The sequence below is a fragment of the Dromaius novaehollandiae genome, chromosome 1 (assembly GCF_036370855.1).
Source record: "Dromaius novaehollandiae isolate bDroNov1 chromosome 1, bDroNov1.hap1, whole genome shotgun sequence".
Taxonomy (NCBI): Eukaryota; Metazoa; Chordata; class Aves; order Casuariiformes; family Dromaiidae; genus Dromaius; species Dromaius novaehollandiae.
This window is the reverse complement of record NC_088098.1, coordinates 85577314-85602069: the sequence shown is the minus strand read 5'-3', so window position 1 is coordinate 85602069 and position 24756 is coordinate 85577314. Positions and strand designations below refer to the sequence as shown.

General features: G+C 38.2%; 1 protein-coding gene across 21 annotated transcripts in view; it reads right to left on the bottom strand.

Moving 5' to 3' along the window:
* Window positions 1-24756, bottom strand: part of RIMKLB (ribosomal modification protein rimK like family member B) — an 85437-nt gene that overhangs the window by 14033 nt on the left and 46648 nt on the right. For 16 of the 21 annotated variants that reach the window (XM_026115510.2, XM_026115508.2, XM_026115507.2 and 13 more), the window contains 4 exons: window positions 23195-23425; window positions 21229-21315; window positions 18270-18473; window positions 14028-16662 (listed from right to left, as the gene is read on the bottom strand). In XM_026115510.2, coding sequence (XP_025971295.1) covers window positions 16199-16662; window positions 18270-18473; window positions 21229-21315; window positions 23195-23425 — 986 coding nt within the window. In that variant the 3' untranslated portion in view covers window positions 14028-16198. Of the gene's footprint in view, window positions 1-2157; window positions 4412-11628; window positions 11810-14027; window positions 16663-18269; window positions 18474-21228; window positions 21316-23194; window positions 23426-24756 lie in introns of those variants that run through there. The other 5 variants (XR_010391104.1, XR_010391103.1, XM_064518446.1 and 2 more) reach the window with 5 other exon arrangements.

Here is a 24756-nt window from a genome sequence, read left to right as displayed (position 1 = left end):
CAATTTGATATGGGGATAGCAACTATTGCTACCTGCAAGGAAGATCTGATATATGATCTCAGCTTCCAGTCATGTAAACATACACATGCTTAAACTACATTTATATTTCACAAGTCAGTAGTATCACTCACATGCAAATCTATATACCTCAGCAAGTGTCTAAATGACCCAAGGCTTTTGTTTACCAAATAAAATAAAAATAAAAATAAAAATAAAAAAGGCACGCAGTTTAGCAGTTTTACAAATTATCTGGTAAAACATCCTACTGCTAAGAGGGATTTAAAAATAACAGCATCACTTGAAATTTAATAGTTTTTTTTCATTTACCATGCAGTGCAAAAGTTTAGATGAATTTCATGAAGCTTCCATTTAACTTAGATCAGCTAATCATGCCAGTCAGCAATATGACTTTTTTAAAAATATTATTTTATTGGTTGGAGAGATACCACAGTATTACTAAATATCACCCTAGAGGAATAAAAGTAGGACACCGAAGAATTTGTCATTTCACCTGTTCTAACTTTTCCCTCCCTCCAAAAATAAATTCCTGTATGTATCAGCCTCAGAAAAAATTAGGTTGGAACATCATTCTAGTCCAATGTTCTGTTCAAAGCAGGGCCAGCTTTATTTCTAATCAGGTTACTCATGGCCCTGTCCAGTCAAATCTCCCAGACCTCCCAAGGAGTGAGATTCCACAGCCTCTTTAGGCATGTATTCCAGTGCTGCATCACTACCACAGCAAAGAATTTTGTCCTATGTCCAGTTCAAATTTCCCTAGTTGTAGCTTTGGACTATAACTTCTTGTATCCTAAAACACTGTATTAACATAATCTAAAAAAAAAAAAAAGAGTCCAACCAATACTTCTTGACACTTGGAAAATATAATTAACTACATCAATTCTACTTCTGCTGATAGTTTCACTGGAATATCTTTTTTAGTATTTCAAAAAAAATTTTTTTTAATCTTAAAACCCACAATGACACTAGAAATGTTTCAGCACTTCAAATTTGTATTTAAGGATATTTTTAAAGTATGAATTTATTTTACTGGTTAGAACTATTTTTTTATTTTATTTTGATTAATATTCTGTATTTCATCACTAAAGATGACTGTTTAAATGTTTCACTTGAAAATTACAAGGTGCCTGGCTTAAAAGAAAAAAACAGCAGTATTAACTACATACCAACAGGGGGAAACAGAGCCTCAAAAAAACCAATTCACCTTCTCTTTCGGGGACTTGTTTACCCATCACATACATTGAAACTGACTGATTTACCCAGGGATAAATGCGACCCATCGAGATGCTACAATCTGTGTTTTCTGGTATTCTGTACTACCATGCATGCTGACAGAAATAAATAAAAGACATCTCTGCTTTGGGTTGTATTTGTTAATACATGACTATAGCATCTCAGGCTTGATTTTTTTTTTCCAGAGGTTTTAAGTGCTTCTTATTCTATATGAAATTAATGGATCTTCAGTACACTTCGCAAAATATGGTCCAGAGCCGGCATAGTTAGATGAGACTTCTGGAAGTTGGAAAGCACATCTTTCAGCTTGGAAAAGGATAGCTGACTGAGTGCAAGAGCCAGGGACTCACTAATTTGCTGATTCTCATTTGCTGAGGCATGGCTGTGAAACTAGACATACCTATTTTTTATCAACTTCTTTTAACATCTGTTTAACTTCTATTCCATTTTAGGCTGCAAAATACCAAAAGGAAACGTGAAATAACAGAATGTGATCCCCCCTCCCCCCCCCCCCCCCAAAAGCAAAAACAACTTTTGGGGTAATTCACACAAATATCATGTCTCTAATAGATACTGAGTAAGAAATACTAATAAGCTACTGTGTGTGCATCTGGCACAAGATGAAGGCAGACAACTAGAACCAGGGATGAGAGCAAGTAGGGCTGACAGTTAGGAGTGGAAACAACAGCAGGTCTTTTCCAGTGAGAAAGTGGGCAAAGGCATTTTGAAGAAACAAGGGCGTTCTTGAACAAGAAGGTAGCAGGAGCAAATCCATGAAATTTAGGCAGCGGAACAGAGAGGACATTGCTGAACATTTGCAAGCTGAGGCAAAAAACAGAACTCAGCTACAGATAAAGATCTAGAACCATCTTAGTAAGAGGGTATATATGAAACTATACGAAGTAATTTAAAATGTTCTCATTCCATTTTTATTCCATTAAATATTAAGGAAAATGACAAAAAAGCACATATGGAAGCATTAGCATATACATCAGCATACTCTTAATTACTGAACTATAACAGACAAAATGGCCACAAGTCTACAGAGGCAACCATTTTAGCTGCTTACCATGCGCTATCAAAGGTGTGGTTTGTGGTACACGTTTGCATCACAACAAACCACAAACTGCAGATCTTGGAGGAAAGACATTACTACAAACACAGGATCAATCACATTCCTAGTTTCCACTGACATGTAAATAACCAAAACTAGTCTACAGAAAGCAGGAATAAAAATATTAATACCACCACATGCAATCTTCTTTAGTAGCAGCCTTCACACTGTGATAGGTTTCAGAAAACAAGCTCCTTTAATGTTTCCTATAATGTTAGAGAACAGAGAACCTATTAGCCTAGAAAACATGCCCCACTGTGAGGAATTACATTTCAAATATGAGCAACCAGAATTGTTTGCAGCCTTCCAGATGATGTCTCAACAGGACCCTTGTACAATAGCATTAAACACCCCTCTTTTTTTGGATTGGAACACCTCTCTGGAAACATGTGAACATTAAATTGTTTGCCTTTTTTATTCCAACAATACATTGGTGGTTCAGTTATCATGCAGATGACACAACTGTGCAAATTCTTACAAAGATAAAATAATTTCCTGACTCTTGCTAAACTCTTGGCCTAAAGAGTACCTTGAAACTAATTTCTTCATTCATTTGCCTTCACTTCATGGCACTTCCTGCACAAACTGTGCTATAATAATATTTCCTCAACTGTACTAGTTTTCAGACAGGTGTGATGCAATCTAATCTAAAAACCTGGTCTCACATTTGGCTCTATTTTGTCCACTTCAATTTCAGCAAAGATGATTCAATCTTCCTTTTAAACTTTGTCAAGCTTTATTATATATTATCACAGGCCTCTGATAGCCAGGTTTTCAAGGATACAAGGAAAGGATTTCAAGGACACTGAATATTCCATGTTGTGAAGAATAAGAGGTGTTTACTGATAATTTATCAATTCAGTATCTTGCTTCTCTAGTTTAATTTGTTTCACTTTTATAATACAAATCTCAAGCTGTCACATTATAAAACTAATTTCGGTAGATTTCTAACTCTTCATATATATATAGTACTTTACTAATAACAAACCAAAGAGATACATTAAGTATGTGCAAGATCGATGCCCCATGGTTTTAAAGATTAGCTTTCTTCAGAAAAAAATGTATTGTATGAACTGGCATGACCATGCCTGTAACTAGCCTTCCTACTATGACTCCAAAATCCAAATGTACATTATCTAATAGTTTAAAGAATCCCTGATAGGTGAAAAGAGTAGTAGTTCTGTTTCTAGCAGTAAGCAAAGCTGCAAGTACACATACTACAAGCTATGTTATCACACTACAGTATACCACACTTTTCCTTTTAAAACTTTTGAAAGAAAGACTTGTTTTCTCCGAATCTTAGGTTAACTAATAACACGACTCTAATAAAACTGAAGGCCTGAAAATGGGTTACCAAAGCATTTGGGAAAATTACTGATGCATGTATAAAGCATTCTGGATTTCTTCAGAATGAAACTGCTGGAAAAAAAGGGGATAGTAAGGTGGGACAATCCAGCAGGTTTTACTTTTTTAGCTTAGCTGTATCGGAAGATAGCAAAAAGAACCTCACAGTCACATGAATTAGAATTTACAATTCTTTTATTTGGTTCTCCATGTTAGCAAGACACTAGTCATAATGGCTGTTGACCCCAAGTCTGGACATCACCCCACTTCATATTGCTGCTGTTCCATCCCTTCTTCCCTTCATTGTGAAGGGGACATTATCAAGAGAGAAGTGTCCCCATAAGAGGGAAGGGAAGATCTCTTGCTGATGTAGAAAAACCTAGAGAAACAAACCATTGAAAAAGTCAGTCTTTCTCCTGAAAATAGTAATATCCGAAATTCAAGCAGGCATCATAAAAAAAGAACTCTGTAACTGGCATCTAATTGGCTTCCTTGATAGCTGTATTACAGATACACCAAGGACTGAGCCATGGATACCAAACTCCTCTTCTGACTTTGGAAAAGGCCTTTCCAGGTCAAGGAGTGAGATGCAGTGAAGGTTGTATTCTAAAGGTGAAACTTAGTTCCTGTTACCTTTCCTGTGGGTAGAGGAGTTCAACCTCTGCAACTGTTGATCCAGCATCTTTCACAAGCATTACATTCCTGTGGAAATATTTCATGTGGAGGAAAATTTGTGTAAAAGTTTAGCAAACTCAAACTGCAACCTTTCTGCCTAGTTCTCTCATTGACAAAACTTCAGTATCTGCCACTTGGGAAGCAAACATTTCTGGCATTCAGGCAGGGACAAACAGTCCTATAACCACATTGTATTTGGGCTACTTCTCCCATACACTGCTGTAGAGATGGGTAGAGAGAATAACTAGAACATGTGTTGTTTCTGTTGTCCTTGTGTTTGTTAAGTAGATGGAGAAAATAAGCACAAGCATCCCAAATTTCCTCCTGAATCTCCTAAAATATCATACAAGTGAATAATAAACAATACCACTGAACAGACAAAATCCATCAGAGAATGGTACTGACAGTGCTTTGCACAGTAGTAGTGAGGAAAAGAAACTCCGTATACATGTCTTGGGACAAATCACACCTTTTGTAAACATCAGATATGAAATCTTTATAGCTGCACAAAGAGTGAACATGACATTCCCATTCCCCACCACAGTATAACCAAAACAGTCATCTTGACTCCTGGACTTTCACTACACAGAGAAGACAGACCTGAAGGTGTATACAGCTACTACTTGGCCTCTTCTCTCTACTTCACAGCACCTTCCTGTTTTATCTGCATAATATTGTACACTGTATTTCTCTCTCTAGCTCCTTCCTACCCAAAATGTAAGTACTTCTCAACCCTAATAAACTAAGCATCAAGGAAGCTCAGTATCATTACTTCTACCAAAACAGGAAGTCTGCAGAGAAAAACTGAGCAATTGGCAAAAGAGCTAGCAACAGTTGGCTTACTGACCAATCTAGGTTTTTTCCTCCCTTGCTCACAAGAAATAACATTTTGCACTAGGGAGATCTTCCCAATAAATTCTGGAAATAATATATACCTCTGAAAGCTTATCAATCTGATAAATTATCATTTTTTTGATTATAATACTTTATTCAGAAAAATTCCAATCAAGTTTAATAACATTCCATTTCTGTTCTATTCTTATGTTAAAAGGAATTATATTGCAATCTTTTCAAGAAAAATGTAGTCCTTATCTTATATAGCTGTATTATAGTAATACACAGATTACTTAGTAAAATACTGTATCTGCACTTGGGGACAAACATACAGTACTACAAGACAAATTTAAAAAGTCCACTGTTGAGCAAAAGCAACCACACTTTTTACTGACAGCTATACAGTATACCAGTTGACAAAAAAGACTTCTATTAGTACTGTATATATCATAATAAAAATATACAGACCAGCAAAATTTATGATGGATCACAACCATCTATCCTCATCTAGTCAAAGTTCAGGTTAGCACAGCTAATAGGTGTCAGTTTGGCAGTCAGAGTCTATTCCTCCTCTGCAACTGACTTCAGCCTTAGGAACCAGAGATAATTCCACAGCCAATGTTCTTTTAATAAGATACGTATACAGAAGCACATCAAAGAGTTCTTAAAGCAAAAAGAAACAGCCACAAAAGATGTAGTTCAATGTATGCAACACTTCCAAAGTCCTTTCTCAAATCTTTCTTCTTCTCCTTTTACTTATATATATTTATATATATATTTATAGAAAAAGGACCCCCAAAAGCCCTCTCCCCAGCAACATCAATGGGTGTCCAGTTGAGACCAGACTTTGGATGTAACTAGTCTTTTAGGTCCTATGCGCTTTGACTGCTTTCCCTTAACCAGCTTGCCTCTCCCCAAATACATTCCTTTCCAAACCAAGAAAAAAATTATTACCAAGACAGATTAGTATACGCAATTGCAAATAGCAAATTGCCTCCAAATAAAAAGCAGACAACGCAGACACACAGAAATCCACATAAGTCTTTTTATGAGCCCTTCACCACCACACCAGGTAGAGCTTAATGAGCTGACACACTACCATACAGACCCTGTATATTCCAATAACAGATATATCACTTCAGAGGCTAAATCTGATCCAGTATGAGAATCCATCTTCTCTTCCTTATGGCAGATCCACATTCTACCATACGTTCTAGAAAGGAAGGGGAGAAGATTTCTAAATGGAACAAAAGGGGAATGGAGAAACACCCTGAAAATGTCTTGCCCAAGTGTAAATGCTACTTTTGTATCAGCTTAATTCATAATCTGCTTCTCCATCAGAGAGTGAGGAGTTGAAGCCCATCCTTCCTTTCATATATATACCCCCTGCCCTTAACTTGGAAGCCTATTAAAAAAAAAGGAAAATAATCTGCCCACCTCTTCTGAAACTCTCTACCAGATCAGAGTTGCAGTAAACAGAATGCTTTGCTAGGTCACATCTAGCAGAAAAGAAGTAACATTATTTATTGACAGTCACATGTAAAAATGTGGAAGAACTGAGAGAGTACACTAATCCCTGCTTATCTTAAAAAAGCTTTTCTGAACAGCTCAAGAGTCACCTAAAATGGCTTTCTTGCTCTTTTAAAGGCTTATAAACATTTCTGTGCCTCTCCACCTTAGTATGACTTCCAAAACTTGCTGAGAAGCAAAGATTACAGATGGATCTGGGTAAACAGGCCGGTGTTTGGGGCCAGATAACCAACTTTTCCTCACAATATTAGTCATCTAAGCTAAGTACAGCAACATTTTAATCCACATGACCATCCATTCTTGTAGGCAAGCACTACAACTAGTTTCCATACTCTCCTCTACCCCATTTCTGCCAATATTCAGCTTTTTTCCTTGATATCTAGTGCCTGCAGGCTAGCATGACTAGCATATATTATGTACAGAAAGTTTGGTAAGATTTCCTCCCTGCAGCAGAAAGCAGGAAACACTCAAGATCAGCAAGAGCTGTTTTACTGCCTCATCCCCATCTCCGCTGACAGACTAACATACGCTTAGATTCCTTTGCTTCTACAACCACAAGCTGCTTGCTTTTTTTCACTTCACTGCTGACTGCATTTAAAAACTTTCTATATGGGCCTCACTGCCCACGCAGTCTTTGCTAATTGCTCTATTTAACAGCACTCTTTTCAAAGTCTCTGTCTGCCCAAAGTATTTTTCACTTCACACATTCAATCTCCTTTCACTTGGCAGTAACTCAGGTCAGAAATTTGCAGTCTGTGGTCCAGACATTACTTTTATAGGCTATATGAAAAGTGAAGAGTAACTAAGAAAAGCAAACCAGTTTTCTGTGGTCCAAACTGGTATGTGGAGAAGATTTAGTGGCCTGAATATCAAAAACTCAAGCTCAGCTTAGTTGTGATGTGTAAGTGTTCCTCCTGACTTTAATACGACTACCCAGATAACTAAACGAAACAGAATTTGGAATTAATCAACTAATATTCAGCTGTAAAGGGAACTAGAAATGCTTTTACAAAAGTACAAAAGCCACTGTGCTGTTCCATCTATTGATATATATTGTGACTACAAATAGGTAACTTTTTCCCAATCCACACTGTCATATTTCTCTGCATTTTCAACTGATCCAGATTCAAACCTGCCATGCCAGACTGTTCATCACTGATTCCATATCCTGCTGTTCTCTCCCATTTTCCTCTCTTTTCAGAATGATAAACTGTCCTAATGTCAGCATTTTAATCTCTAGAAGGAAGAGACTGACTTAAAATGGAGGTATGATTATTATGGAATGTTCTAAGCACTAGTGCAACAATTAATTCTATGTCTAGATAACTGAAGTAGTGGCTGAAACTACTGGCTGTTAACTGTAAGCCAGAAACACTATATACGCTGCATATGCCACTTTTTCCCATTTTCAAACACAATTCTGATTGTTGGTGCCTGGAAGATTTTTTTAATCTTGAGATACATGAGACCTCTATAAAGAATACTGTCCATTACTGTCATTGTATTTCTAAGGCAACTATCATTTAATCTATGTGGTCCTCTATAAATACTCTAACACAGTAATTAGTACCTGCATAAAAATCACACAGGGGGAAAATGGATCTCCTTTTTTGCTTTTCCCAATTTAGAGCTTTTACTTAATATGACCAAATTTGGGACTGACCACATTGAGGTTCCCTGCAAGCATTTTGCATTTTTCCTTTGTATCTGTACTAATCTTCTCTCCTCCTCCTTTTTTAATAAAAATGCTACAACATTCTTTTTAAAAACTTTATTTCTATGTAATGTTTTGTAAAGTCACTTAATCATCTCAAATAATTAAAAGAGTTCTTAAATCCTTTTCAGTATGTTATAATGGGCTAATGACTGGTACCAACTTAGAAAGCAATTTATCTTCTGTACTTAGCAGTCACTGAAATGACTCGTTAAATTAACATGTCCTAAATCAGAAAGCAGCCAGGATTCAGAAATGGAGAGGGAAAGCCTCAAAGAGATTTCTTAAATACAGGAAAAAATTCTAATCACACAGGAATTAAAAAAAAACGCCCTGACTTATTTATGTAAATGTGCATCACTGCAGCCTATTGGACAAAATTAGAATGATTCATGATATGATGGAGTCTTGTGCCAAGCCTATTCATTTGTTACAGGTGGATTCCTGCTGTTGTAAATCTCAAGTGACCATCATGTACCATGCAAAAATTCTCATTTCTTAAAATACCACTAGAACATAAAACTTACTGCTTACTACATGCATTTGTAAACCATGCTCTATGCACAAAAAGAATGGATGTTGACAGTACTAGGATAATTCACAAAGGGGAACCAGCTTTAGATGCAAAGGAAACTACATTTGAGATGAAATGTTAAATTAATATAAGTATACATCCATCTCATGTCAGTTGTTACCAAGTAGTATTGTGGTAAATTACTCAAGAACATTCCAAACGAGATCTGTGTGCAAGAGAAATACATATGAGAAAAGCCCCCAAAGTTGTACAATAGGACAAAAAAAGCAGCAGCCTCTTAGCCCATAGACCTGACCACTGGCTGGAAATAAGGACATTTTTTTTCTCCTCATAAAATAAAATTCCATTACAAGCATAGAGAAAGACAGCCTAGGCAGACTACATAACCCTCCTCATTTATTCCTTGGTTTTTAGAAGAGATTAAAACAAACATGTGACAAATAGCCTAACTAGGACTAATCTACCTGTGGTGCAGAGAGATGGATGGACAAGATGAAAACCTTCCAGTGTTGCCTACTTTCCACTAGTCTAAGATTTGATAATTTTAGAGACGTTTCTAAGGCACACTGTGCGTTACAGAGGCAGTGGGGAAACTGGAATGTTCCAACAAAGATTGGAATGGGGACATAAGGTAACCAGACACTAAATCATATAGATCAATGTGTCTACTGTATTACGGCTAGCCTTTTGATGGTTTGAATTCAGTAAATCAGACTCACCATTCAAAGGCACAGTTCAGGGACTCTGCCTCTCTCCTCTGTCCCCCTTACTTCAGTTACCATTTTGCAATTGATTTCTCCCCGTACTGTATGTTTCTCAGGTCACAGCCACATGAGTTTCTTCTGCTACTGCTGCCACCTACCAGATTTATTATTCTGTTGCAGCAGAAGGGCATATAGAAGAAATTCTTGTTCAGCACTCACATAATCATCATCCTTTGTCTAAGATGTTACGACTTATTCAAGTTGTACGTTTCCCCACACATTATGCAAAGCACTGGGAACAATCAAGATCAACACCCAGCTTTGAAAGCCATTCCAGAAAAGAGGAAGGAGCATGATCTGTAAAGCCATCTTTCAACCAATATTTAAGAAGGTTAAGACGGTAACTTCTGCAGACTGCAGTAAATTTTGATCTACTTTCCCCCACCAAAGCTTGCCTGCAGACACGGCAGAGCACTAGTATTTTCTACTTTCAAGAAAATTTTGAAGTAATATATATGAAATCAGATACGAGATGCAAAACTGTGAGCCAATGTGAATCTGTTCAACGTATCCTGAGGAAAAGAAATTCCCTTTCTAGATGTTGCTACAAACCCACAAATCTCTCCCCCAAAAGGACACCCAACCACATGCCTGAAAGTGTTACACCCATGTCCTATAGCAGCTGATGCACAAATATATACAGAAATAAAGGGATAGGCCTGCCCAGTGCTGAGACGCAAGTAGTGGCTGTGTCTGAAAGGAAAAAGCATTGGAGATACAAGTTTAACAGATCTGTAAAATTATCTTGCAAGTAAAACTAAAGACACAAATTATACACTCAATTATACTAGTGAAATTGGATATCACTCCACTGACTTTCATACAGTGATTCCAGGTTTACCTCAGTGTAATTGAGAGCAAAATTTACCTCTAAAAATTATTCCATTCCACCCTAATTTGAAGCTGCACTTTATGACATTGCTGGCAAATTTGCTGCAGTTCAGGAAAATACAGATTACAAACAGGTAAGTATTTTATGATGATCTAGAAGAGTTATTAATGTACACAGAAAAAAATCTGAAACTAGTGTTAATTCTTTACAGGTGTACTGGGAAATAAAATACTGCGAGACTTGAAAGTCTGTCCGAAGTTTCATATTCTTCCTGTTTTGAATGATATTCCAATAGTCTGCTATTTATCTCTATCTGCCTCAGATTCTGTGTGTAAAATATGGCTTCTCCTCCTTAAAGGAAGTAAAATATAAAAGTTCCCAATACCTTTAAAATGGTTTGAGATCAGGGGAGGGAGGTACTAGAGAAGGACAAAGTATCTAAGTACTTAGATACAGCAGTGAGGGCAACATAAAATGCCCCCCTAAAAGATGCAATCAGCCCCACAGTTGTTTTCTTTACCACAGATACTCCCATCTGTCCTCTTTACAGGATCCTGCTCTATCAAATTTTATTAATTAAATTTAACCTTGGTGCTAGTTTTTCCACACTTGCCAACTCCTAATTGATGCAGTTAAATTTTATGCTCATTTTGCAACTGGGAAGTACCATATCTTTCAAAAACCTAAGCTAAAATAGCACACTGGAAGGAAAATTAATTTAAAAATGATAACGAAGAGATGGAATTAATGTATTAGAAAACTATCCCTCGTATCTACATCAGGTGGCTTTTAGTCTACCCTCACTGTTGTTTAACCTGAGCAAAGTAAAGGACTATGACAGATTTCTTAAAGGTCAACACATACAAAGATGGGAAATAAAGAAGAAAAGTAGGATTTTTTCTAAACATCACTGTTAAAGAAATCACTTGAGAAGTTTCACCAGAATGAACTGATAGGGAAAACGGGAAGAAAGGAAAGCAGACAAGTTAGCAAACTTATGAAGGTTACAATAAGATCAGAAAAGAGTCAATTTACCTGACAACAGGTCGGTTTTGGATGTCACCAAACTGCTGCGTTTACCATTTTACCCACTTGCATTATTGGGGGGAAAAGTTTAGGAAGGAACATTCTCAAGGACTTTTCATAAGTTCTCACTCTTGCCATCAGAAAGGGGAGAAGGGAAGGTTTTCTCTGGACTGTTTGACTTTTTTGGCTCCTGAAAAGTTTTGCAAAGAACAGTGAGAAAGTGTGAACTGTTAGAACACATTTCTGTAACAAAAGGGAGAGAAGTCATACAAAATAGAGCAGTAACAATACCCACCCGAAATCCACGCATCAAATTTGTGACATCAGTTTAAACAAATAAACAAAACAAAACTTTTCAACTCGAAGTGGAAATATGAGAGGCTTGGAAATTTCCAACAGCAGGCCAAGATCCTCCATCAGAGTGCTTCAAAAGTCACCCTCAAAGGTTAAGAGAGACTTAAAGAAATAAAACAAAGGAAAAGGCAGCAAATACCTGGTCATAAACCCTGCAGTGTTACAGTTTAAAACAATTCCTAGAACAGTGAAAAAAAATCAAAAATGGAAAAAAAAAAACCCAGTAACAACAGAGGTTACCTGTCCGAGCACCTACAATTCCACAGAGAGAACAGGAGTGGGTCGTTTGTCTCACACCAGCCATATAGCCCATAAACCTTCTCAAAAAGAGCGAGCCATGAGAAAGATACTGTACATGCGATTTGCTTTTGCAAAGTCTCTCTAAGCCCTTAAGGTCCCTTACATGTTTAACTGACAGGTTTTTTGCAATTAGGGGGAGAAACGATTTAGCAAATGTCACTGGTTTCATCTGTAGGATTTTGAAGTCCAGTACAATATCTGAAGAAGCGTCTCCTTTGTGTCTGACATACATAGAAGTTCCAGAGGTTATTTCCCGAGTATCACACATGAAATACAGCATGTGAACTGAAGAAAACCCTCCAAGAGCAACCATTAGCTCAGGTCAAAAATATTACAGTCCACATATGCATCAAGCGTTGGCCTTCCACTGTGTTATGGACGAGGCGTTGTAGCATTCCAAGAAGAGATTTTATAAAACACGTTAAAGTATTAAATACAGAGCTTAAGATACAATCTACGCATTGACATAGTAAGACATAAATTGTAAACATGTTAAGTTGAACAAAAGAGAATCTCCACTGTTACAAACACCAATATTCCATCAGATTTAGTTTAAGAAACTTATTTTTGCAAACAAGAGTTTCTAAATGGCTCTCTCAAGTATTAAAAAATACAAAAATAGTTTTATCACCATCAGCTGTATTAGCACTATTTTAACCCAGTGTTATGTTGACTACTTCTTCAACATAAGCTTCCAAACCTGCAGTTAGTGTAACTGTATGAAAGTTTAGCATGTGTTTTTCAGCATATGGAACTAAAGGAAATATAGTATATATAGCTGATGTCTGTTAAGTTCACACACAGTGGGAAACACTTCCTGGTTACCACACACTTTTTTTGTTGTTTTTTCTTTAAAGTAAAAACAAGAAACTTTCCCCCCCAACATAACCTCTACACATCTCACTATTTCAGGAACAATGAATAAGTAGAGAGTAAATATATCAGACAAGTGTGTCCATTTGCATCAATGAATCCTCAAGTAAGGTTTTCCTAAGCAGTATTAACACCTAATATCCAAATGCACCTTTGCCATGTTTCAAATCCTTTCTCTTCCTTCCTGACCAGTACACATACTCTTCTCCAAACTAGCAAAGGAAGCACCATCCACGCAGGAGCATCTGAACACAAGGGAGCCAAACTCTTAATTCCTTCAATCCACTGTTCGCCTTTCAAAACAGTCCATGTGTATGTATTATTTGGCAAATATTAGTATCCTGACATATAAGCAGGACATTCTGAAAGGGTGACAGAATTTTAAAGTTCCTGCTCACAACAGCACTTCTCCACAAAGTAATAAAGGGACTCAAAGAACAGTCCAGAATGTTCAGTTACCAGCTCTTTCCTCTAAAAGATGTTTCCTGTGATAGAAATACAGATTTTCTACTGTACTAACTAGCATATGTTTATTCCTTGCTGTTACTCCACATGTGCTCAGTGTGTGCTGCAGCTGAAAAGAGAAGGATCAACCCTATCAGGCTCTCGAATAGAGGCAACTACCAGTTAAAAAAAGGGGGGGAGGGGTAGGGAGAACAGCCTCTGAAGAGACAGCTTACTGCTCAACGACTAGAAAATTAGGTTGCTTTCATGTTGTGTGTGTTTGCAATTCTTCATGCAAGTTAGAGACCTTTGTAATTTTCCGTTATAACGCATGCACTTGGAAGTCTCTGGAGTAAAGCATTTGAAAATACTCTGACTGCTGAAGCTCCTTTGGTTGCTGGACCAGCTGGTCCACTTCACTTGCTTAACACCAACAGTCAACCTTTTACTTGATTTTAATAATAATATTTAATTCTACAAAAAAAGTCATTTTATTACATTCCTTTTAAAATAAAAAACCAAACTGTACAAAGAAGCATGATCAAACCTCCATGAAAGCAGGTTAATACTGTTCTGTTTATTGCCTCTTGAAGACTCTCTGCATAGTGTCCGTGAATTGTGTTTAAGGTCCAAGTGAAGGTAAAACAGCAGAGCAGTAGAGAGGTGAGGAGGGGCCACAGAGGTGGGCAGTGCCTCAGAGGGTACAGGGGACATGCTCCATTAAAGTATCCAGACAACAGCAGCATTGCATACAGACAACCCCCCTTCAAACAAACCCTATTTTCACAAGATTATTTTTCAGCTATAGACATTTTTGTTTTTTAAAAAAGAGGCTTCTATTTATATATATATATCTATAGTTCCAGGGCTTTATGAACCCAAAATATGGGAAAAGAATGAGAAGGGTTGAGGAGGAAGAGGAGGGGAAAGATAGCAACTTAAAAATGGACTTGGTATCTCTGTTTTGGTTCTCTGTTTTCCAAAACAGATCAAGCGAAAGAAAAAATGTGCAGCCAGAAGGACCGATGAAAATCAGGCAGGCTGGAAAAAAAATTAGGAGCTAAACAGCAAAAACCTAAGAAGAAATAAAGCAGAGCAAACACACACACAAGAACACACATGAATGTGTGTGCACACACACCACACACACATAAGGGTCCAGAATCAATCTGTTAATTGCTTGTGGACCTAGGTTATAGATATATTCTTTTTTTATACTGGCTGAGTTTTTCTTTTATTTTTTAATATGCTGCATGTTTCCCAAAGCTAAGAATTGAGTATTCCTCCCCTGGATATACTCTTTGGATTTCTGCCAACATCAGCTTTTAAATATTTTCAGTAGGGAAAACATAAGCCTAGCAATACTGATATTGCATGAACTGTAGCTTTATCCTAAAGTACCTCTAGATGTCTCATCACTTTCAACCAACTTTTCCCTCCTCCACACCCTACCACATTTCCCTCCCAAAAGCAAAAAAACAAAACAAACAAAAAAAATGTACAGGCTTTAAGTCAGTGTTTTGTTACCAAATAGTCTGCAGTGTTTTCACTTTGGCCACTGTTAAAGATGCAGGCATAGAGAAAGGAGTGTTGGACTAGCATGTATTAAAAAAAAAAAAAAAGGAACATTAACATAGCAGATCTCTCTCAAAAAGACTAAAACACTAACAAATACAAGTCAATGCACGTTTGTTTTAAACTAGTGTAATTCTTTTTCACATTGGATTAAACATTTTGTACACCAAAAATTACAGTGCTGTTTATCTCCTCCAATCATGCAAAAAACAGTCAAAACGTGCCACTTCCACCACAAATAAAATATGACCAATTCCCCTACATAACTTCCAAAGTCAGGATTTGAAATGAGAAAAACACAAATATTAAACATCCTCCTTCAAAAGCTTTATAAACAAAATATGGACACAAAGCTGCCAGTTGATACCAAGATTGCAGAAGTTACAAACCGTACTGAAAGCTGAAGCTGAGTGAGCTGACACTTCTCTCTGCCTCATCATTTAAAGGGCCATATCCCACAAAGTCAAAAAGGGATGACCTTAAGAGGATGCTGAACTTACACCTCCCACTTACTAGAGTGAGAACAGTAGGTGTCCAGGAACTTTGAAATATCTGGTATTAAACACTTTCAACTCCCATTGAAATTACAGGCACTCAGCAACTTACAGGATCAAGCCTTAAGAGACAGAAGAGGCTTAACTGGTGCGTTAATTCACAGAATTTTCTAGAGAGCTGCCAGACAGCTTTCTAAAAATCTAAAGTGTGAATCATACTTCAGTGCTTTCCTGTGAATGCACATGCACGGCAATACATTTGGGGACCAAAGCAGCATCCAAATAAAATTCCCATTCAGGCTGTGAACTGAGCATCTTCAATAAAAAATTGATGCTGAAGAATTAAAACAATTTTATGCAAGATGAAAAAGTAGGGGGCAATCACAGAATACATGCCTTTTAATCTTGCTTCCTTGATTGAATCCCCCCTTCCTCATTTCTCTGAGCTTCTCTGATAAACAGCATTGCAACTTGGTTAAAAAAAAAAAAAAAAAGATTTACAAGAGAGAGTGTTGTTGGTTATGTATTTACATGTGGCATCACTCCACAAGAAGTTTGATCTCATTGGCTAATAGCTGGTTCATGTTGAATAGAGCCCCCGGGAGCTTGGTGAGCAACTCTCTCTCCGTGGTCTCAGGGTCGCTGTCGACAGAGCTGGAGCTAGCACTCATATTGTCGACAGCGGCACTAGCTGGAGGGCCCAGCTCTGGCTCGCTAGTCTCGCTTGCCGTGGACACCACAGAGAGCAAGGACATGCGCCGCGTCAAGCGACCGGGGGTAAGTAGAGAAGCGGCATAGTCTGCTATGATACCAGCTACATCTAGATTACAAGCCTTGTCAAAGGCAATGAAACCTACATTTGCATTGGCCTCGCAGACGTAGAATGAACCGTCGTCCTTCATCAGTAGGTCAATGCCGCACACGTCCATCCCCAAGATGTTTGACACCTGGACTGCCAATTGCTTGCCTTGTTCACTCAGTGAGCACATCATACCTACACCACCTGGAAAAAGTGAAAAAAACTCAGTCTGTGATCTGGTCACAGGTGACCTCCTTCTTGACAGGCCGGTGCTTTTCGGTTGTGAAGCTCCAAAGGAATGCAGAGACCTGCAAGCATACTGCTGATGACTCAGAGAGGGACTGACACAGACTATCAGTGATCTTAAAGATCCAGCAGGATTTCAAAAGATTCTGACCTGCTGAAGGCACTCATTTTATGATGACTTTATGACTTGTTTAAAAAACAGTGTGTGATGACTTTTTAGTCAAGAAGGAAGGACATCATTATACATTATGATCTTGGGATATTAAAAAGATGACCTAACAAATCATGAGACAATTTTTTTTTCCTTCTTACTTTAGGACAATGGTGTGAAACAATTTTAACTCCCCTCTCATTCTGTGAGGTGGATTTGTTTGCCTTTTTTAGGCTCAGTCTCCCTGTCACAGAAAACTAATGATGTAAATAGCATAAGAAACAAGAAAAATGAACAATAAAGGTTGACATAAAATTGCCCTTGTTTCTTCATGTAAGGTAGAGGCTTTGAATATGTATTTCTAAGTTCTCAAAGAAACCTTCCGGCAAAATTAAACAAAATGTTCCTGATGAGACTGAAGCTCTGGCAGATGTAATGGGTGGTTAAGACATTACCATCTGCTCACGTACCTCATACCTTGCTGTCAGAGGTTACTGCCTCTGCAGCAGGAATGCTGGAAAACTTGTCTGTACCTCATCTGCTCCAGTTCACAGTCCATCATCTAAGTATTAACCTACCCAGACTTCATCTGTTACAATACTGAAGTTAAAAAAAAACATTTAGCAGAGAAATCTTTCAGAATACATTTACTCGAAATAAAGAAAAGAATAACAAAAATCTCTCAGGCATTTTGACTAACCAAAATTGTACTACACATGAACACATTTTGTCCCATACCTGCTCATGTCTAGCACAGCTTCAGTTAAATTAACAGGCAAGCCCAGCCTTCCTTCCCTCCTCCTGCCCTCAGAAAACCCTCTCTCCTACACTCAAAGCTATGCAGAAACTCAGTTCTGAGCATACTAGAATCTATGCAGCAACTTCCTCTTCCTCCCAGACATGGTTTTGGGGAAAAAAGTTGCAGGGAGGAGCCAGACAGATTGAAGCCAGCACTGCAGCTGCAATCCAAGAAAGGACTCATATTTAAGACAGATTTCCTCCAACAGTTTTCCCTCTTAACATTATCATCCACCAACTGGCTCTCTCCTTCACCTCCCCAGTCTCTTTTCCTGTGTTGCTTCTTTTTAACAGGATTAAACCAACAATAACACGGCATTGGCATGACATTGCCACTATCACATCATTTGCTCCATTCCTGTGTTCTTACAGCTTTCCCCTCCCTTTTGTCTGTCCTGTATGTCTGCCCACTTTGGGGCAAAGATTATTTCTCATTCCACGTTTACACAATGCCCCTCTCACTTAATCCTCACTCTCGTTTTTTCTTCTGCAAACCTCCTACTGTAAGCACAATAAATATAAAATAAATCCTACAGCTTATTTCAGTTCGGTTTGTCATTTCATTCCCGCTGCATTCACAAGTTCTGATCAAAACTATGAACAATGCTTTTCCTACCAAGTGAGCAGTTACTCTGCATCCTCCCATCTGTTGAGCAGCGGAGCATGGTGCCCACCACACGGCCTCCTACTACGATAACACGTACATCCTTGCCATGGGACTCTTTAACGTATTTTTGAAATAAGTAAGGGGCGTCGTGACGGATCAAATGGCTCAGGTCTGCCAAATGGTGCTTGTCTCGTGCCAGGAACACAGCTTTGCCTGTATGAAGAAAGAACATTGTGGGATTGGAAGAAGCTGCCAATTTGATCTGCACTGCTGAATCAGCACAAGTAAAAAACTCTGACCAGTAAGCTGCCCATTTTCACAGGCCCCATCTGTAGTTTATACCTATTTACACATTCTTCTGTAGAGATCAGTGTTCCGCTGCTTCAGTGCTTCTCAGTGTTCAAATACTGAAAGAGTTGAGGAGCCAGTAAGTATTAAAATATAAAACAAACAAACAAGGCTCTTAGATAAAGGAAGTGACCTGTAATTTCAACGTCTTTTTGGAAAGGTCCCCAATGAGAGAAAAACGGAAGAAATACTAAAAGAGCAGCAGAAATTTCATCGCACAGCTTATTCATCCAAGACAACTGGGAATCACAGCCTACTACTTTGACACACAAGAACCAATTGCACAAAACTCTTAAAAGGCAGCTAAGACCTCTACCCAGAGAGCTAAGAACTCTTAAGTCACTAGTGTGCCACTGCAGAACTGCTCTACTATTTGGAAGTGACTGAGAGCTGTTCTTCCCAATACCTGAAACAGTTCACAACTCTAGAATGAGGCTATACAAAGAGACTCCGAACTATCTGGTATGAGATAAATTTAGCAGAATATTCCACTAAACACGTAAGTGAATGGAATGTACTTCAACTTTAAAAAAAAAAAAGCCTCTTTTAGAAATCACTGCTTTTTCTGCCAGCAAACATCTCAGGGACTTTTTGTGTTTAACCTACCATTCTCCACCTCTTTCCTTGTCTCACACCAAGGCATCCCTTTCCTTCATTAGCTACATCTCCCAATTGCTATTCCCCTTTGTTAAGGGCTCTTAACAAAAGAAATGTGTCATATTAGGTTTATGTTTTTCAATAAGGCCGCAACAAAATTTCTGTGGCAGAATTGTCACTAAATTATGCTGCAATGCTAACAGAGCATGAAAATCAATTGATAAAGGGAACAGAAATGCAGCAGCAGCAGAATTAAGAGAAATAACGTGCCAGGAGAAATCCCAACAAGTGCTCCAAGTCCAACTTGAACAGGCTCTATTTCGTCAGGATTTAAGGTCTGCAGAACACAAAACACTGCTTGAGGAACACAGCGTTTCTCATAACAAACAGAGCATCAGAATGTAGGCTTAAGATCACAACAGGAAAACAAGAACTTTCAGTTGCTCTCTCTCAGACTCAACTTTGGCCATCCTACTGGCACTTAATAATTTTACTGTACTCCTAAAATGAGGATGGGGAGAATGATTGCCTTGGAGCAGAACCGCTTATTTCTTAGATTTATGCAGCACTATGACATCTTGCCAAAACTAAGACTGGCACATTTGCAACAGCAGCAAACTACACATTAAGCTGGCCTAAAACAGCATGGCTTTTTTATTCAGCAGGCAACACCTACAACCATGACTGCCCCATTTTTTTAAATACCATTTGCAAATGCCTGCTCTGGAATTCATCTGAAAAGGTTTCCCCAACTACTTTAACGCACAAGGTTATGCATTGTGCATAAATTTCACACAGGATTAAATGGGCTCTAAAGCACAACTTGTAAACAGAGATTTGCATGATTTCTGGCTAAAAAAAGAGAAGAAACTCAATAGCTGCAAAATATTTACTCATTTATCAGATTATCTAATTCAGCTTGCTGCAAAGTCAAACTCCAACCTAACATTGTAGCTCCACAAGTACTTTAAGAACATTTAAACAGGTATTACTTCCAAAAGAAGCAGGCCTGATCTTCCCCTCTGCCACAGCCTTTTGCTCTCACTCTTCCATTACATCTGGAATGCATCCAGCACACTAATTTGTGGAAGTAAACGACAATTCAAATAGGAAATTGATCCAAGTTTAAATAACCAGATTAGATTTAGCCAAAATCAGTTCCTGAATCCATTTACTACATGGCTCCAGAAACACTTGTACCAGCAGAAGAGAGGGGACAGCATGGAGTGGGAACAGGCAGACAGAGACAGTAAGTAGGTAGAAGTGCTCTTGGAACTTCAGTTTAAGGTTCTTTTTTGTTAAAGCATTGACTGAATTGGTTTTAAAGAAGATTAAAACAGATATGACCCCCTGTGCAAATAACATCTGAAATTGATTTTAAAACTGGTTTTGTTTAGTAGATCACTATCTAACAGTAAAATAAATCGATTAAGTATATTACATTCAACACTGAAATCAAGCCTGGCATTAGAAAAATTTCATCTGAAGCTGCTGCATTATCACCAACAATGTCAGAGATTTTTCTGAAAAACTGAGATCCAGTTTGTCCATAATTAGGATTCTGATTTAAATAAATTCTCATATATTGCTTGTTAAAGTCAAGTAGAAAGAAAAATCAAATTAAGACGTACTGAACTAAGTTTCCCTCTCTTAAGCCTATTTAGAAACATCCCTAAAATCCACATGGGCTCATCTTTACATTTCTAAAGTCAGACCTCCCATTATTCCAGTTCAGATCTCTCCTCACAGAAGTCACCAATGCACCGTAATTTTGAACCTCTATCCCCCCTGCTTTTGCAAGACTAGGTCCTTTCATTGAGTTACTGGGTTCTGTTAGAATTGTATCTGAGTGCTGCAGCCTATTCAACATCCAGAAGTAGGAGGCTGGTAGAATTTAGACATACAGAAAAGTCCAACACCTAACAGAAGACCTTCTTAACTATTATTCCTTGGCAACTTATAATTTTAAGAGTGCTGCTCACAATCAGGTACTCCTTGCCCTCACCCCTGACCTCACACCCACCTCGGTGACCCCGTGTGTTCTTCACCACCATAGGAAACTCCAGCACTTCCGCCTCATCAATCATTTTGGCAAAATTCTCATGACCACCTGGCAAAAAGAAAACCAACAATATTATGTGCCAACAATCTGGTGTGGCCAAATTGGGGATGTAATCGCCACATATTCCTCCCACCCTTCCAGCTTAGATAATGCAGAAGAAACTAACAGTTAAGAGGAACTTGGTCATGGAGCAGGGTCAGACTTTGAAGGTATCTGTAATCTGTGGAATACTAATTCTTACTTCCTTAGGAATGGAAGATACAAATTGACAAAGTCATCCTGTCCACAACCTCAAAAGGTTCAATCCAATTTTCCAAATCTGAATGCCCCAATTCTACCATCTTGTTCCAGTTTATCCCTTTTATCATATCCTACCTTTGCAAACCTCTAGCAGGAAAATAGCACTGTTCCATCCAAACCACTAACCAGGAAGGCAACATGGAACACTAAGACAAGGTATAATTCAGAAAACCGCAACAACCCAAATCTTGTCAACTCCACTTTCCCACTTTCCAGGGCTTAAGTTTCCTGTATCTCATTCTCCCTCCTGAACCAGTACTTCAATCTCTGACTCAATGCCTTTATAAGTGCCTTATAAAGTAGCTTTTAATCACCACTCATATGATTATGGTCAATGTTTTAAGGTTATTTGAGGACAGTTCAATTCACAAAAGATTTAACAAAGTATAAGCAATAAGGAAGAGAAAGTCAGGTGGGAAAGGAATGAGATACCTCTAAAATCATGTGCAGCAAAGCACAGAAATCAAGCCAAGACACTGGTCAGAAAGCCAACAGCATCTACCACTACCCTGCCATGGATTTTAAAGCTAGTCATGGAATAACATGCAGTTCAGAACATCCTGTTTTTCTTAGCAAAGCCAGCTCTCACTAATCACTTCATACTTGCATAAAAATAAATAAATAAATAAATAAAGGTCATGCTTCTTTCAAATTCCATAGAAAGGCATTAAAAGAAATGGCAGGGAGTTATGAAAGAACAGAGATGTTCCCTAATCACCCCATCATTCTTGGTCTCCCTTTCCCCAAAGAATTAAAAACCCCTTCCCTTCTCAAAGAACTAGAGCCACTGTATTTCTAAAGAAAGGATGTGTGTTACTTCTCAAATTAATTTTCATAGTAATTCATGGAAATACTTGACCCATGAAACATGTTTCTGTCAAGCTCCCATTACAAAATCCTATAGCTGCACCTGTATAAAGGGGAGGAAAGCGTATTTCCCAATAAGGAATGGAAGGCTGACAGGTATCTTCCATTCTTTAATATATTACAATTAAAAGACAGAAAGCATCACGGCAGAACAGACAAATGGTTCCTCTAATCTAGCACTGTGTTAGAGACCAGACGCTCCAGAGACATGAACAAGAAACAATATTAATTATTAACTATTCTAGAAGGAAATTTTAATCCAAATCCCAAACAACTGCAAGTAGTTACACATGACAGCCTGTATTCTTTCTATCCTTTTACAGTAACTAATGTATCTGCAGATATTTTTATTCATATAGAAGTTTAATATATTTTCAGATTTTACTGAAGTCTTGAACTTAATAGTATCCTAACACATTTGGTTCCCCAAGTTCTTGTCCACTGTTTCAGGCAATTGGAAAAGTGGATTATTTAAGGAGTTCAAAGTGTTTCGGTACCAGCAAAAAGTAGTTTTTGGGAGGCTGAGGTACATTTAAAGCACTCTTCCCAAAGCATCACAGCTAGTCAACAAAGCCAAAAAGAAAGAGAACTTGAGTGTCCTGACTTTAATTTCTGTCTCTGGTTACTAAACACTTACTGTGGTACTACCCTAACACTACTCAATTGTAAGGATCCCCACGACTTGACTTATATCTTTTGTACTGTAAAAGCATAAATTATTGTAGGCAACTATACTATCCTTTTGATCCAAAAACCTTACCATATGAAAAGGTGTCTGGAAGAGGCACGCCATGACCAGCAAGTTCTTGGAAAGTCCAGAACTTGTTGACACAGTTGAGGATGGCTTGAGGACGATTCATCAATCGACAGCCCATCTTCTCTAGATGGCGAAGGACTGTGATATCGCTGTCACTCTGGACCCAAGGCGTTGGCACACGCACAACCACCACTTGTGGATAAGCAGTAATGAGCTCCCCGTTCACCCGGAGACCTACAGAAGGAAGAGAAAACCATTCCAATCAACTACAAGGTTTTCAGGAGAAGGTAAACATGCAAAGAAATACTGCACTATATGGGATCACAACAGAGATACTGGACTTCAGTGGTGACTGTTAAAACACCACATAATTCTCCCTAAAATGCATCTTGTCAGTTGTACTATTTCATACATGTCGCACTTAAGCCACTTAGAACACACCCTAGAAAGGCACCACCCTAGAAAGGCACACGGTCCTGAGCTCCTTCCCTGGGTGAAGGATTAATTTTAGGCTGATGTGTCATCCTTTCTATGAGTGTTAGCTGCGCACTACATTCACTTTGGCAGTAACAATAGCTCAGGAAGCTCCTGCCTCACACCACTAGTTCTTGCCCACATGCTACAGTTCATATCCTTCCTTTCCCAGTCATACAATCACATTACATAACACATTGCAGAAATGACTGCGATTAGATATAACCTTTAAAAAGCAGAGTATTTGCTTTAAACACAGATCATTTTAACAATCTGATATACATTAAATAGTAAGCACCCAGAAATAATTTTTATCAGAACAGCTGTGAGGGCAGCACCCCATGACACAGAAGCAGGAATACGAAGAAAAGCCAGCTTTGCTATCAGGACCAATGTATTACTTAATCATGACCTGCACTTTTACAGAGTATGCCTCTGAAAAAATAGAGATGGAATGAAAATTCTTAAGCTGTGAGAAGGCAAGTATGATAGGACTAGTTGGGAAGGCATCAAGCTGTAGGAAGACAGTCTGGCAACTGAGGATGGGAATAGACAAGAAGTATCTGATATTCACTTTATCTGCCTTACCGCGTCCAAAGTAAAACTTCTGACTGCAGTGTAAAATGACAGTTCACATTGCTGTCAGCACCCTAAGCGTGAAAGAGGAGAAAGAAGGTGGGCTGAGAAATCACAGTGCATCTGGATTTCTGTACCTCTGAAATGCCAGCTGTAACTCTCCAGATAGAGCCAAAAGTAAATACCTCATCAGCTCTGTTCCAAAGATGTTACTTATAAATACAGACTTGCATCTATTCAACCTGTAGACACACACAGAGTCAGGCAATGTATTTTCCTTTTATTTTCATTTCACAGTGTACTTTAATTATTGGGGGGGAGGGCCTCTGTACTTCCTGTTTTCTCTTCTCCTCCCACCCAAGATATATCTCAGAGCTTGCCTTTAATAAAACAGGGCAACCACTTAAATACCCAAATAGAAGTAAAAATACATGCCCCAACCTTCACAAGGACATGGAACCACACTCTAAAAAGGCCAAAACAGAGCAATATCCAATACAAATTCTTTTTTCCAA